At 41.0% G+C, this 16,684-nt stretch overlaps 1 protein-coding gene across 1 annotated transcript in view; it reads left to right on the forward strand.

Annotated features, from left to right (window-relative positions):
* LOC124796071 (synaptic vesicle glycoprotein 2B-like) overlaps window positions 1-16,684 on the forward strand; it is a 91,448-nt gene that overhangs the window by 42,730 nt on the left and 32,034 nt on the right. Inside the window, exon 4 of the mRNA XM_047260157.1 lies at window positions 7,827-7,989. Within this exon, the coding sequence (XP_047116113.1) occupies window positions 7,827-7,989 (163 nt within the window). The remainder of the gene's footprint in view (window positions 1-7,826; window positions 7,990-16,684) is intronic.

Raw genomic sequence — 16,684 nt, forward strand, 5'->3', positions numbered from 1 at the left:
TGCCAATTAAAACCTCAATACTGAGATTGTTTACAATTAAACATGGATGATCAATTAAATTACCATTAATGTTAAAGGGTAGTAAAGCTTCTTGCTTTACCGTTTTTGACACCTTGCCAGTAGCACCAATTATTCTTAGTCCTGATACCCTCATTACAGTAAGTTTGTCTTTACCAGGTAATGCATCAAAGAAGGATTGAGATATTGCACTCACCTCACTTCCACTGTCTAAGAGACAACGTACATTGATACCCAACATATTCACTATTATTATAGGGTGGCTTATTCTAGGTTGTACAGGTGGTTCCTCAAATTCATCTAATAGTTCCTTTTGGATTTGTCTCCAACTAAAGTGATCAACATCTGTCTTCATTACATTTAGGTCACAGTGTGTAGGGGTTTCCTGAATTACATTTTCAGCTGCCTTTTCCAGTCGGTCTATTAATTTTAAATCGAAACACCGCACGACTTCATTACATTTAGTTTGCTGAACATGACCCAAATTACTGTAGTCTGAGCGATTCTGCGCCTCCAGACCGGGCATAACATTAGTTACAGCTAAACCACTTTCACCATTATCGTCGGTTTCCTTCTCAAGTGACAACTGGTCACAGCTACTGGGTTCATCGACCCCAAACAGCCTACCCTCTACATTCCCACTTATCTCCTGTCCTAAATCTATTAGTACATTATCAACATCCTGCACAGGCACTTTAGATAAGAGCACATCATCCTCATCGTAAATATAAGCATGAATTTCTTCTGCTTCTTCACCTGACAATTCAGTATTTTGTAGCTCATCCTTACTGTTACACTGCTGCGCCTTCTCTTTCTCTTCCCACTTAGAAAGCGTCTCTAACACGGTATCTATCAAATACTGTGAGTGATCTAATATTTCTGTTGTATCCTTAGGTGCTACCGACTCTTCATCCACATGTTCAGTTTGAGTATTCTGATCTGTCTTACCAATTCCCTTAACTACTGGCTTAGGAAAAGTAACCGCCTGGTGAGCGCCAGTGTCCTCATAGACGGGAACTAGTTTTCCTGCCTCGGCATACTACGGTTTCCTTTAGTTTCATTATAGTTAGCTGGCATAGCCTTACTTTCCGTACTGTTGTTTACATGCATATTTCTGTTTGGAACAAAATTATTATCCCTTGGACGCCATTGTTGGTTCTGATAATTATTTCCCCAATTCCTACCTCTCTTAGGATGGTGAACACCTACTGTTCTGATGTTTACATTGCCATTTTGCTCGTTCCTAAAATTACTATTATTATTATTGGCATTACGGTTATTACGTGCTTGCTCCTCATTGGCAGCAACACGTTCTACACGTTCCAAATATTCAATGAAACGATCCAGATTGTCTCTAGGGGCTGATATAATTCTAGTTTGCCAGTACCATGGCAGTTTGGCTTCAAGACCTAGTATAATCATTTCAGGTTTCAGCTTTTCCGCCAAATGTGACAACCGTGAAATCCATGACCTAGCAAACTCTTTAATTGATTCCTTACCTGCATTGAAGCGTTTTCCACTCCAAAATTCTCTCAACACTTCATTTTGCTTATTGCTAGACCAATACTCATTAATGAAAGCTGTTTTAAACTCCGCTAATGTTTTACACTTTAACATAACATCAGCTGACCAACGCATGGCGTCACCTGCTAAATGGCTTCTAATAAACGAGATTTTCTCTCGTTCAGACCAAGTTGATGGAATCACATCTTCAAAATCGTTCCAGAAATCTAGCGGATGGATATTTTTATCTGGATCGAACCGCAAAAACTGCCGACACCCGATAAAAGCGGCGTTTGCAGCTACAACTTGTTGTACATTACCATTACCAGAAGTTACTGAAGCTACTTTACTTTCAATGTTAGCAATGTTAGTACTGATATTTTCTACTTTCGTTTCAACATTATCTACTCTTTGCACAATATGAGTAGTATCAGTTTTGATTGCTTCTACTTCTGCTTGACATATGTTTACTTTTATATTAACATCTTTAAATCTATCTGAGCACAGTTCAGACTCCGCCTCGATCTTTTCTGTTAACTTGTGCTCCAGCTTCGCATCTTCCATTTGGAAGTCTTTGCGAACCTCAGCAACTTCGGATTTAACTGTTTTATACATTTCAGAAAACTGTTGAGCAACCTTTTTCTTAATATCCTCATGATTGCAATCAATTTTATAGTTCAAACTGTCTAGATCCTCTTTCAACTTATTGCAACCAGCCTTGAAGGTATCGTCCATTACCTCCAACCGCTTATTAAAACTTGTTTGGCTGGCCACAATCTCAGACTTTAATTCAGCTGTCATTCTAGCATTACTGGCTGACATTTTTGCATTACTGGCAGCTATTGCTTGTAATATAACATTTAGATCAACAGCCCCAGCATCTTTGGTTTGCTCACTAGCTGGCTTTTTATCACACTCAGGTGACGAAAAACTAGCTCCAATACCAGAATCATCAAAACTAAATGAAACTTCTGATTGATTAGTCATATCTAACTGCTCCTTCTTAAACTCTACCATCTCTGATGACTGTTTCATTTTTAATTCATCAGAGAAACTATCATCCAATAAATTTACAATTTCTACTTTCTGCTTCACTACAGGGGTCTCTATTATTGAATCATTGCCCCTTCGCACACTACTGTCAGGAGACAATACTTCATATTTCACTTTAACATTACTACTTTCATGCATATTTACACTCGAACCGTTGTCTGGATTTACAGTTCCCTCAACAGACATAGGTTCTGATATAAGTTTAACCTCAGTTTCTTTTGGCGGTTCCATCGCCGACAGTCTTTTAGTGCAGGTTAGTAAAATTTTTAACAGCTTTTCACTTAACTTAGTTCCTTCTGCACGACGTATGGCGTTGCCGGCGCGGCGTACCAGGATTCCTGATGCGACGTGGCACGTTGAACTGCAGACGGCTCTCCGACGGCTGTTGTGTGTTTGCGTGGCCCGCAATTGCAGGCTCTGCGTCGGCTGCTCCAGCGGACGACTGCGGTACGGCGAAACTGGCTTCTCGCGATGCTGGCAGCACCGCTAGACTCAGTGCCAGCTCCGTCAATCCAGATGCGTTGTTAATCCAATTGCGTCGTCCACATGCACACGTAACACTTTCACTGTTTTATACTCAGTTGCGTGTCGCATTCCACTCGCGAATCCGAATAGTTAAAAATCACTTTCACTTAGTTGATTTCCCGGCCGATGCACCATATGTGGGGAGGCGGATGCGTTGGAATAAGAATAAATCTACTGTTGTATAAACGCTTGCGTGTTGAATCAGTTTCTAGCTTTTAGAATGTTGTTAATGCTGTCTTTTGCCGTTCTCAACACTGGCTCTCTATTTACTTCGTGGCCCCCAGAAAGTGATTTAATAAAACTTGGAGCCAGTAAATAGATATCCTAGTGCCCACTTTACCTGAGAATGTTCTTATAGCTGCAGCTTATAGCTCTGAGGAATTAGGAGATTGTCCGGGATTTCTAATCAAAAACGGTTTTCCAAAATAGTTGAGTATATTCTGAAATTCACTGATAAAAACCACAAGTATCCCTACAACCTAACTAACAGAGCAGTTCAGAGTCTAATGCGCTGATGCAACTATAAATGTCCGAATTAAATGTTAAAAAAGAATGCTCGCCATAATTTGATGAAAATACTTCATCAAACGCCACGCTAAATATTTGGTAGAATGTCTGTCCCGCGACGGCACGTGAAAATACGACAATACGCAAACTGAAGCTAGATAATAAAAATCATTCCAGAATTAACACTTCACATGAAATGTTTTCATGGTTCCGCGTATCTCTAGTAACTTAATACGGCACCCGAGGCTGTTTGTAGCAGTGACACTGATGCGACGCGGCTCCCGACACAGATGGCGTGTCACTCAGCGTCTGGAGAGAACTGGGGCCTTGCTTCCTCGCGCAGTGTTCTTATATATAAAGCCGCGGTGCGGACGGCGAAGGGAACGCCTGATCTTTCCGGCTCTCTCGACTAGCCGCTGGGCTAGTAACGCACCACTTCAAGTTACATAATAATTTATAGCTTCTTTGGCTGATGGCCGAAGAAGCTCTTAATTTAAACGTGCATTCAGCACGCAGGTAAGTATTGATAATAAAATTTTGACGTGGCTAAGTTAAATACTTTGGGCGAGAGAATTAATTAAATTACCCTGTACGCAGCAGATGAGCTCTGAACTGTCCCTTTTGAGATCCGCTATCGCTATAATTTTATAGGTATTAAAAAGAAACTTTACACATTTTCATAATCATAGCGGACCTCCAACCTATTTAAATCTAAACATCCTAGCCTTATTTACTAGCCTACTTAATCTATCTTGCTTCCTTCAGTTTTGAGACGAAAACCAGAAAATCATGAATTTCCACTAAAGTCTTAATTTGTGAAATCCAAAGTACTGTTTTTATTAAATCATTATGAAAGATGAATCTAAATATAAATTTTGAAGTCTCTAGCTCTTTTCTGTTGCGCCAATGATTTTTCCAGAAAAACGTCCAAATCTCGGAAATGGCTGAAGTTATCGAACTGATATTTAACACACATTAATTTAGTATTATTTCTGACATGCTAGAAAAGTTTTAGTTCATTTGCTTGATTTTTAATGTATTGCGCAACATTTATGACGTCAGAGCTAGTTACAGCAGACTGGCTGGCACATAATGGAAACTGATGTGCATTTACTACATCGTGAGTAGGCTGCTTCCCTACAGTATCAATTCGACGATGCACAGCAAACTGCGGAATCTACCCAAAAATTTGTAAATGAGACAAACAAACTTATCCCACCGTTCAGTAAGGAGTTTATTGTCAACTCAGACCAATCAGGATTTGAGGAGAAAATGCATATGAAAGGGACCCTGGGATTTAGAAATACCAAGAGAGTTGTGTTAAGATCAGCTAACTTCAATACCTTAACGCATTCACATAAATTACGTCGATTGTTCATCTGAATGGTAACTTGCCTAGAAAGTTATTTATTGTGCTCCTAGAATTTGGAACTGCTCTGTCCCATAAGATTCTTTCTCGTGTGCCTGATCTTGCAAGGGCAGTAGGGAATATTTGCGTCAAAGCAAGCAAGAGTGGGAAAATAGGCGTAAGAGAACTGCAACTATGGTATGAGCTCTGCGTTTGGCCTATAGCTAGTCAAAGTAACTTGCTGTTGCTTGATTCCTGCTCTGTGTCTAAAACTCATGCTCCCTTAGAGCAAACTATCTCACCTAAAAAGTTTGTGACATGACAGTTAATACCACCTGGAACCACTGGACAAATTCAGCCTGTGGATGTTTATGTTTTCCGTGCCTAAAAAACATTTTATCGCACTGTCTGCAGCTACTCCTTGAAGGATAGCCCCCTTCACGATGAGCTCCGCGACAGACTGTTTCCAATTCGGTTGCATGCCATGATATTCCATCAGTTTTCATTAACCCGTTGCATCAATATGATTCTATATGTAATCTTTAGGAGTTGATACGTAGCTGAACGTCCTGCATGGAACGATCACTGTGGCGCGCAATTTTTCATTCGATGTTCATAGTGCAAGTTAATGGCTTGTTTTGAACATTTCTTGAATGTTGACGATATTCGTTTTGTAAAGTGTAATACATACATTCCGTAGAATGTTGATCTCTGCACCTCCCGGATACTCATTTTCTGTCACCTTCCTGATGCACACGGTGCGTCATTAGCAACTAATATTTTTCCTGTTGTAACTGTTGACATAACACTTTCAAATGAGCCTTACTAAAGATTGCACATGCAACCTCGCACTCGATGGATTTATTGTTAGTAGATGCTGCACCAACAGGGCTTGCCAGGAAGCGACATATAATGTTCCTCAGCTAAGAAGAAATGCACTGCAAGTGTCAATGAGGTACATAGATATATTTAACTGTAGGATTCTGTGGTTATGAGTTCATTTTACCAGGTCTGTCTGCACTTATTGAATGAGTACATTTCTTTACATTAACGCATTTGTTCCGAATTTTCACTTTGCATACAAACATTTGCCCTCTGGTCCTTCGAGGTATGCAATCCCAGGAGTAAAAAAAAAAAAATAAATAAATTAAGCTCTTTGCACTAATTATTCCACACTTACAACGTACACATTCTCTCTAGTAACCAGTTTAAAGTTTTAATTCAGACCTGTTACTGGAAGAACAGTACCTTTTGTCTGTTAATAATTTGTTTGTAAAAACACACTGTGCTCCAGAACCTGGTTTGAAAAACTTAAGGAAGAAAGTAACTTTCAAAATGGCTGTGAGCACTATGGGGCTTAACAGCTGAGGTCATCAGTCCCCTAGCACTTAGAACTACTTAAACCTAACTAACCTAAGGACATCACACACATCCATGCCAGAGGCAGGATTCGAACCTGCGACCGTAGCGGTCGGGCGTTTCCAGACTGAAGTGCCTAGAACCACTCGGACACTCCGACCGGCGAAGTAACTTTCGCCATGATGTGTTACTGCCAAGTTACATTGCTCGATGAAACTTGGTCCATAGATAGAAAGAACTTGTACAGTGTTGTAGAAGTTGTAGCAGGAGGCAATACAAAGTGAGGTTAACAGAAATGACACTTTTATTCAAAGGCTGGAATACACTCAAGTCTGCGATTCACGATGGTCCCCTGTACATTGTAAAAGGGGGAGATCGTTCTTACCAGGCAATTACGACGGGCCCGCAGCTCGTGGTCGTGCGGTAGCGTTCTCGTTTCCCGCGCCCGGGTTCCCGGGTTCGATTCCCGGCGGGGTCAGGATTTTCTCTGTCTCGTGATGGCTGGGTGTTGTGTGATGTCCTTAGGTTAGTTAGGTTTAAGTAGTTCTAAGTTCTAGGGGACTGATGACCATAGATGTTAAGTCCCATAGTGCTCAGAGCCATTTGAACCAATTACGACGGAGGGCAATGCATGAGCTGGAACGCGCTCTCATGCTGGCCACAAGAGTGGTAAGGAGTTCTTGTGGTAGGGCTTTTCATTCCTCCACTGTTGGATGGTCGTTAGTGCACGTGGAGGTGCAGGAGAATGTTTTCCAAAGTATTCCACACGTGCTAGATGCGATTTAAGTCGGGGGGAATATGTATCCGCTGAATATCCTCTCTTACCAAGAGCTGCTCCACCTGCGCTGTTCGGTATGGACCTGGATTGTCATCGACAGAAATGAAATCAGGGATGAACCCACCCCTGAAAAGACGCATATGGAGAAGAAGTAAAATGTCACAATACCCTTGACAGGTGAGTGTACCACGTTAAAAAATTTGAAGATCAGTACGCGTGTGCAAATTTTGCCTCCACACGCCATAACAACTCGTCCATCAAAACGATCATATTAACCCTTACGTGTTCCCACCTCTCGCTATATGATGGTACGTCCAGAGTCGCTCCACAGACTGAATCTGCTCTCATCCGAGAAGTGTACTCGATGCAATTCCTCGTTGGTCCAGTCCCTAGATTCTTGGGACCATGGCAAACAGTGACGCTTACGTGTGTGTGTGTGTGTGTGTGTGTGTGTGTGTGTGTGTGTGTGTGTGTGTGTTTGTGGTCTGACGCCTGCAACAGCGTGCTGCGGTACTTTAATATGTAGATTTCATTGTTTGACATGCCATGTACCCGCCAATACACAGAAAAGTAGTTACGTAACTTAATTTTTTAGGTGGTAATTAAAACTTTGCCTACCCTCGTGTAACTGCTTGACGTGACTGGAAGCCCGAAAAGATTTTATTCACATCCAGCGACATTTAAATATCTGGACGAGACAGTGGTTAAAATGTCTGTTTATGTTTTCTGTTGCAGGCATGATCACTAGTGCGTTCATGTGGGGCGGCCTGTCGGACACGCTGGGCCGTCAGCGCCTGCTCAGGATCAGCCTGATAGTGGACGGGCTGCTGGCACTCGCCTCGGCGTTCGCTGTCCAGCTGTGGGCCATGTTCCTGCTACGGTATCTAGTCGGCTTCACGTAAGTGCCCCACAACGTCCTTACCTCTGGCTGCAGCTGAACGTCAAGTCAGCTGCATCTACATCTACATCTACATCCATACTCCGCAAGCCACCTGACGGTGTGTGGCGGAGGGTACCTTGAGTACCTCTATCGGTTGTCCCTTTTATTTCAGTCTCGTATGGTTCGTGGAAAGAAGGATTGTCGGTATGCCTCTGTGTGGGCTCTAATATCTCTGATTTTATCCTCATGGTCTCTTCGCGAGATATACGTAGGAGGGAGCAATATACTGCTTGACTCCTCGGTGAAGGTATTTTCTCGAAACTTCAACAAAAGTCCGTACCGAGCTACTGAGCGTCTCTACTGCAGAGCCTTCCACTGGAGTTTATCTATCATCTTCGTAACGCTTTCGCGATTACTAAATGATCCTGTAACGAAGCGCGCTGCTCCCCGTTGGATCTTCTGTATGTCCTGTATCAACCCTATCTGGTACGGATCCCACAATCCTACACCGGTGAGCAGTTTCAAGCAGTGGGCGAACAAGTGTACAGTAACCCACTTCCTTTGTTTTCGGATTGCATTTCCATAGGATTCTTCCAATGAATCTCAGTCTGGCATCTGCTTTACCGACGATCAACTTTATATGATCATTCCATTTTAAATCACTCCTAATGCCTACTCCCAGATAATTTATGGAATTAACTGCTTCCAGTTGCTGACCTGCTATATTGTAGCTAAATGATAAGGGATCTTTCTTTCTATTTATTCGCAGCACATTACACTTGTCTACGTTGAGATTCAATTGCCATTCCCTGCACCATGCGTCAATTCGCTGCAGATCCTCCTGCGTTTCAGTACAATTTTCCATTGTTACTACATCTCGATATACCACAGCATCATCAGCAAAAAGTTTCAGCGAACTTTCGATGTCATCCACAAGGTCATTTACGTATATTGTGAATAGCAACGGTCCTACGACACTCCCCTGCGGCACATCTGAAATCACTCTCACTTCGGAAGACTTCTCTCCATTGAGAATGACATGATGCGTTCTGTTATCTAGAAACTCTTCAATCCAATCACACAATTGATCTGACAGTCCATATGCTCTTACTTTGTTCATTAAACGACTGTGGGGAACTGTATCGAACGCCTTGCGGAAGTCAAGAAACACGGCATGTACCTGGGAACCCGTGCCTATGGCCCTCTGAGTCTCGTGGACGAATAGCGCGAGCTGGGTTTCACACTATCGTCTTTTTCGAAACCCATGCTGATTCCTACAGAGCAGATTTCTAGTTTCCAGAAAAGTCATTATACTCGAACACAATACGTGTTCCAAAATTCTACAACTGATAGACGTTAGAGATATATGTTGTGATACTGCCGAAATACGAATGTGGAGCTTCTTTCCCCTACTTTCATTTGTATTCGTGTTTCTGTTTATCGAATGTGCCATGACATACTTACTTGTTCCTTCTGTAAGGAAGCCAGCACAGAAAATACAGTTTTACAGTTAGCTACCCTGCTACTATTTGTTCAAGAGGTCCTAACCGAAGCCTCAGCGGAGCGAGGTGCAGGGAACGGAGGAATAAGTTCCGACCAGTCCAATACATAGACAGCCGCATGGAGTGGTGGGGAATTGAAGAAGGGAAAGTAAGTTGCGCTTTCCCGATGCAGTGTGTAGCAGCCCTTTTTCTGTTTTCGCTTTTTCGTCTAATAGGTGAAAGTTTGATTTCATTTTTTACACATTGACTGTCATTGAAGGGTTTTACTTTTATTTAATATTGTCCCGGCTAAGTATCAGTTTGATTACTTTTAAAACCCAATGTTAAACGTGGGTCATTACACAACCCAATGTTAAACGTGGGTCATTGCACAACCCAGTGTTAAACGTGGGTCATTACACGTATAGTCTCCCAACTCTGAGAGAAAAAATCTTTAGTAGCTTTACTACCAATGTTTACAGACAACGGTACTTTAACCTTTCGTTCAATTGTTTTAGTTACGAATCGCTAGTTTGTTCTTGCCATAGATCACGTAACCTTAACGTTTATTAATCTAAGTTAAATTAATGTTCAAGACTTGTATTACGTTTCAAATTAACAACGTCAGTTTATTGACAAGAATTATTAATAAATAGGTTCACTCATACGATCTCGTTCAAAGAAGTTCTTTAATTAGATGTCTAAGTAGGATTCCCGCTAGCATCAGAGATGTTAGATAATCTCCTGTCACTTTCGGTAAATAAGTTATTTCTATTTAATATCCGCAAACTGTCATTAACTAATATCATTAGTCGCGTGAAGTTAAAGTTTCCCCCTATCACAATTCAAAATCCGAATCCGGATAAAATTCTCAATTCAGTAAAGCGTTTAAATATTTACACGAATTGACTTTAAAGCCAAAGACATTTCTATTCACCTTCCCGTTTATCCAATCTGATAAATGTCCAAATTAAAGTCTTGAATTGACAATCCTCAAAAACAATCTCGTCACGATCTATTCTTGATCCCCGTTTAATAAAGTCCCAATTGTTGTTCTCTGAAGCTGTACGTCCTAAATAACTTCCAAACTAGAACAGACTAGAGACTGGAGTATCGTAATGACAACATATGGCTATTTATACTTTAATAAACACTATCTTTGGTGTCCCAGACCGACGTTCTATGACTATAATATTGATTTTCTTACGTATTGAAATAACTAATATTTTAATATTTTCTACTGTTTTTCCCCCTTCCCATGTTTCTAAAATTTATAATTAAATTTTCCTTTTCTTTTCTTTTGCTTTCTATACTAGATTTTTCCCTCTATTTGTTTTTTATTTATTTTTCGTAATTACTACTTGTGGAGGGACTTGGGTCATTTTGTGAATTGATATTTTAAGGACATGGGAGCTAATTTGCGAGATATTTTTGTTTTTTCAACACCGAGAGGCGCTGTAGGTGTTCAAGTGCTGGTTCGACCTACTGCTTCGGCATAGAACGGAACGACATCACTTCGTAACAACTACCATGCACACGAGTAGTGTATTTAGATTTCCAGTATTGGCAGCGTTTGGATAGGAAACCTTCGTTAACCGAAGCCGACCAACTTATACAGAAAAGAAATCCACTACTGTACAACTACACTATTGATGACTAACCGCTGGTAACAACATCTATTGTAAACTATCTAGGAGTAACTATCCAGAGCGTCATTGAGTGGAATGACCACATAAAACAAATAGTGGGAGAATCAGAAGCTTGTTCGACTGATTCTTGAGTATTTTTCATCTCTCTGGGATCCCTACTAGGTAGGATTCATAGAAGAGTTAGAGAAGATCCAACGAAGAGCTGCGCGTTCCGTCAAGGGATCGTTTAGCCGGCGCGAGAGCGTCATACAGTTGCTCAACAAACTCCATTGGCAGACGCTACAACCGAGACGTTGTGCATCATGGTGAGGTTTGCTATTGATATTTCGAGAGAACACTTTCCGGGAAGAGTCGCACAACATATTACTTCCCCCCCCCCCCCCCCCCCACCCCCAACCGACAATCGCTCTTGCCACGCACTATTAGCGAGTGGAATAGGGTTGGAGGGTTCAGTTAGTGGTGCAAAAAGTACCCTCCCCCACACACCACAAGATGGCTTGCGGAGTATGATGTAGGTGCAGATGTAGACACCAACTTCAGCACATCAGAGAACCTTCGGTGAGCACGTGAATAAATAGTACATCGGACACGATACTGCAGTGCTTGTGTGGTTCATAAGTACTAGGCAATGTTCCTTCGGACACAAGTGCATATCCGAAGGAGCAGGCACTGCAGTGACTACAGCCGTTAGGAAATACGTGAAATGTATTAGCATTTGTGAGTATGGGCAACTATCAGCTTTGTAATCGAATGACAACCGTGAAAATTTGTGCCGGAGCGGGATTCCAACCCGGATTTCCCGCTTATCGCGAAGCGGTCGCCTCACCATTAGTCTATCCGAGCACTCACCACGGCCAGACCCAAACTCCCGAATATCGTCCGCCACCCACGTGTCTGCGACCTGCACTCGTACATCCATTATGTATATTCTCGTACAGAAGAGACATTTTATTTTTTAACTGAAAGTCACTTGCTCGGTTTCAGCTGATAAATACGACGTTGCAGTGCCTGGGATGTCCAGAACAGCTATGCAATGTTCCTCAGAACTCGCACGCATTTGAAAAAAAAAGTCTTCCCTGTACGGGAATAAGCATAAAAGATGTACGAGTGCAGTTTGTAGACACATGGTTAACGACATATGGAAGTTAGAGTCTAGCTCGGATAGCCTATTGGTAAGGCGACCACACGTGATAAGTGGCAAATCCAGGTCCGAGTCCCGGTCAGGCATAACTTATCATTGTCGTTCCATTACGTAGCTGACAGCCGTCCGTATTTGGAACTGCGAATACTACGAGCAGGCACTGCCTGCAGGGAGAGAGGCTGTTAAAACTAAATTTTTGGAAACAGCCACAAGCCGCACTATGTAATTTTTATTTACCTGTTTCGCTCTTCAAATCCACAAGAGCGTCGTCAGAATATACCCTGTAAAAGATATAAGTTGAGATAATACGACAAACTTGCATTTTCATTACGTAAAGTACATATTCTACTGCCAGTATGGTGCCTTACATTTAAAGTTGATGACAGCAATAAAGACGGTCTTTAAAGTTGGCTGACAACTCTAATGATTACTCTGAGTGTAATATAGTACATGAACTTACGTTTAAAGTATATTTAAAGCACAGTAGTAAATGATGACTTTGACAGCGCCAAAGATGAAACTGACTGTACAACGGTACTTGTAAGTCCATGGTATAGTCTATCCAAAGATAATTTACAACCATAGAAAACGAAAGTTACATTTTAATCGCCTATAGTCATCTCATATATGTACATATCTGCTTATCTTTCAAGCAAATACGAGTATATCTGTAAAAATTAAAATGTCTTTCAAAATACATTATAAAAATACTTATTTAAAAATGGCTACCCAAAAATACCATGAAAACTACCGTTTTTAAAAATATTTCTGTTAGGACGATACGGCAGATATTAAGTTTTGGTTGCCTATCTACAACACTGCGTCAAATAACTGGAGGCACCCATGTAAATTAAATTCGCTTTGTGTGTTTAATAAATTTTTCTGGTTTTTCTTCTTTTCTACGAAAATTTCCAATTCTTCCGAAACATTTAACAGAGGAGCTTTATCTGCGGTGTGCATAATTTCATATTGTCTTGTACCTCACCTAAATTATGTTTAGATGTTCTCAAATGTTCACCCAATGCTATACGATTTGAATTTAAATTGCAGTGTTCCTTGTAACTTATGTTAAACGCTGTTCCAGTTTGGACTTTGTATGTGCTTTGACAATTTCGGCGGTTCATTTTACATGCTCCTGAATTATGCTATTTGTCCATAAGGACATTTTGCTTGTGTATTAGCGCGTATCTAAAGGAACTGCTAGTTCTAAATGCCAATTTCACTTTCCGTCTTGGGAAACATCTCGCAATACTGTCTGTTATAGCAACTTTGTATGTGAGTGTAATATACCTTTTCTTATTTACTGGCTTCTCTTTATTATTCTTTTTCTTTAGTTTGATGTTTTTATGTATAGTGTGGTAAAATTTCATTATATCACGTTCTTGGTAGTGGTTCCTTAACGCTATCTTTCTGATTTTATGTATTTCTGAAGATCTATCTTCGTCTGTGAGTGGTAACTGCAACATTCTGCATAAAGGTGAATAGAAATATGCTTTTATATGCTGGATTGGAGTATTCGTATTATTGTTGTTGTTGTGGTCTTCAGTCCTGAGACTGGTTTGATGCAGCTCTCCATGCTACCCTATCCTGTGCAAGCTTCTTCATCTCCCAGTACTTACTGCAACCCACATCCTTCTGAATCTGCTTAGTGTATTCATCTCTTGATCTCCCTCTACGATTTTTACCCTCCAAGCTGCCCTCCAATGCTAAATTTGTGATCCCTTGATGCCTCAAAACATGTCCTACCAACCGGTCCCTTCTTTTTGTCAAGTTGTGCCACAAACTCCTCTTTTCCCCAATTCTATTCAATACCTCCTCATTAGTTATGTGATCTACCCATCTAATCTTCAGCATTCTTCTGTAGCACCACATTTCGAAAGCTTCTATTCTCTTCTTGTCCAAACTATTTATCGTCCATGTTTCATTTCCATACATGGCTACACTCCATACAAATACTTTCAGAAACGACTTCCTGACACTTAAATCTATACTCGATGTTAACAAATTTCTATTCTTCAGAAATGATTTCCTTGCCATTGCCAGTCTACATTTTATATCCTCTCTACTTCGACCATCATCAGTTATTTTACTCCCTAAATAGCAAAACTCCTTTACTACTTAAGCGTCTCATTTCCTAATCTACTTCTCTCAGCATCACCCGATTTAATTTGACTACATTCCATTATCCTCGTTTTGCTTTTGTTGATGTTCATCTTATATCCTCCTTTGAAGACAGTGTCCATTCCGTTCAACTGCTCTTCCAAGTCCTTTGCTGTCTCTGACAGAATTACAATGTCATCGGCGAACCTCAAAGTTTTTATTTCTTCTCTATGAATTTTAATACCTATTCCGAATTTTTCTTTTGTTTCCTTTACTGCTTGCTCAATATACAGATTGAATAACATCGGGGATAGACTACAACCCTGTCTCACTCCCTTCCCAACCATTGCTTCCCTTTCATGTCCCTCGACTCTTATAACTGCCATCTGGTTTCTGTACAAATTGTAAACAGCCTTTCGCTCCCTGTATTTTATCCCTGCCACCTTCAGAATTTGAAAGAGAGTATTCCAGTCAACATTGTCAAAAGCTTTCTCTAAGTCTACAAATGCTAGAAACGTAGGTTTGCCTTTTATTAATCTTTCTTCTAAGATAAGTCGTAAGGTTAGTATTGCCTCACGTGTTCCAACATTTCTACGGAATACAAACTGATCCTCCCAGAGGTCGGCTTCTACCAGTTTTTCCATTCGTCTGTAAAGAATTCGCGTTAGTATTTTGCAGCTGTGACTTATTAAACTGATAGTTCGGTAATTTTCACACCTGTCAACACCTGCTTTCTTTGGGATTGGAATTATTATATTCTTATATATATTATATAGTCACTAGTATTCGTATTATTCCCAGTAATTGTACCTGAATATGTAGGCTTCCTGTAAACTTTAAAAATATGTCTCCTATTCGACCTACTGACTGACGAATCGAGAAAATTGATGCTATTATCAGTTTTGTGTTCAACAGTGAACTTAATTTTTGGATGCATTTGGTTGAGACTGTCTGTTATTTCATTTAAATCTTGCTTGTTCCTTTAAATTGAAGTACACTGTCATCACCATACCGGTGATAATACAGTATTTTCTGTTTTATACCGGAGAATTTATCAGAAACTCTAATTTCCAAGTCATTAAAAAACGTATCTGATAAGATACCGGATAAACTATTACCCGTCGCTAGACCGTCTCCCACGCGGTTTGCTAACAATGTTGTGAATATGAATATCTAATACGATGCGATTTTCACGTCTTGGGATGTTACTAATATGTTTACGAACATACCACTTGATGAAACAATAGAAATAATTAAACGCAATTTGCCTCAGCATGGAACTATGGTAATCGAGTAATTTTAAAGATCACAGTCTCATGACGAATGATGGCGAAACTGTCGAGAGCAAACGTGAAGAAAATGTAGCGTAAATTTCATGGTCATGTTATCGTATTAGGTGGAGATTCAACTTACCAAAATCGATTGGGAGAGGGATTGAAACTGGCACGGATGTCTAGTATCAATCGTTCTAAATGGTTCAAATGGCTCGGAGCACTATGGGACTCAACTGCTGAGGTCATTAGTCCCCTAGAACTTAGAACTAGTTAAACCTAACTAACCTAAGGACATCACAAACATCCATGCCCGAGGCAGGATTCGAACCTGCGACCGTAGCGGTCTTGCGATTCCAGACTGCAGCGCCTTTAACCGCACGGCCACTTCGGCCGGCTCAATCGTTCTAGCGCGAACCATTCGCGACTGGAACAGAAAAGTTGGTGGAAGAGGGGGGTGGGGCGGAAATAACAGTGGTATACAAGGGACCCTTCACTGACCCTGCAACGTGCTTTAGGGAGTATAGATGGTAGAAGATGCTGTAGATGCAGATGCTGAAACGCAGGATAATGCTTCAGTGGGAGGAACAGTCGCTGCCTCCGGCCCCAGTATGGAATGAAGTTTAGTCGCTAAGCTTCCGGCTGGCATGCGGATTTCTTCTCCGACTAGAGGATCCACCAGTGCGCTGTGCCTGCGGTGTGCTTGTAATTGTGCACCAGAATTTGTTTTATGGCAAGATAGCGGGGGCTACAACCGACTTGGCAGCTGATCTGTCTTCTGTTTCAGTGGACGATGAAGCGAATGTGCTCCATGTTTTAAAACTATGTTTATTACCAGTTAGTAGGTATATGATTTTAATGTATTTCTAGGTAGGTAGCTCATCGTAATTTTTGCCAGTGATCAGTCAGTCACAGTTGGACTGTGACCAGAGTTTTATGTATTTTGAGCTAATGTGTGAAAGCGTCAGTGCAAGTGAGTGGGGATTAGGCGGAGTGAACCAGATCCCTGTTTCGTATTTGACTTTTAAGACACATGAGTACACATTTTGCTACACTCATCTTTAATTACAG

This window comes from Schistocerca piceifrons, chromosome 4, assembly GCF_021461385.2.
Source record: "Schistocerca piceifrons isolate TAMUIC-IGC-003096 chromosome 4, iqSchPice1.1, whole genome shotgun sequence".
Lineage (NCBI taxonomy): Eukaryota > Metazoa > Arthropoda > Insecta > Orthoptera > Acrididae > Schistocerca > Schistocerca piceifrons.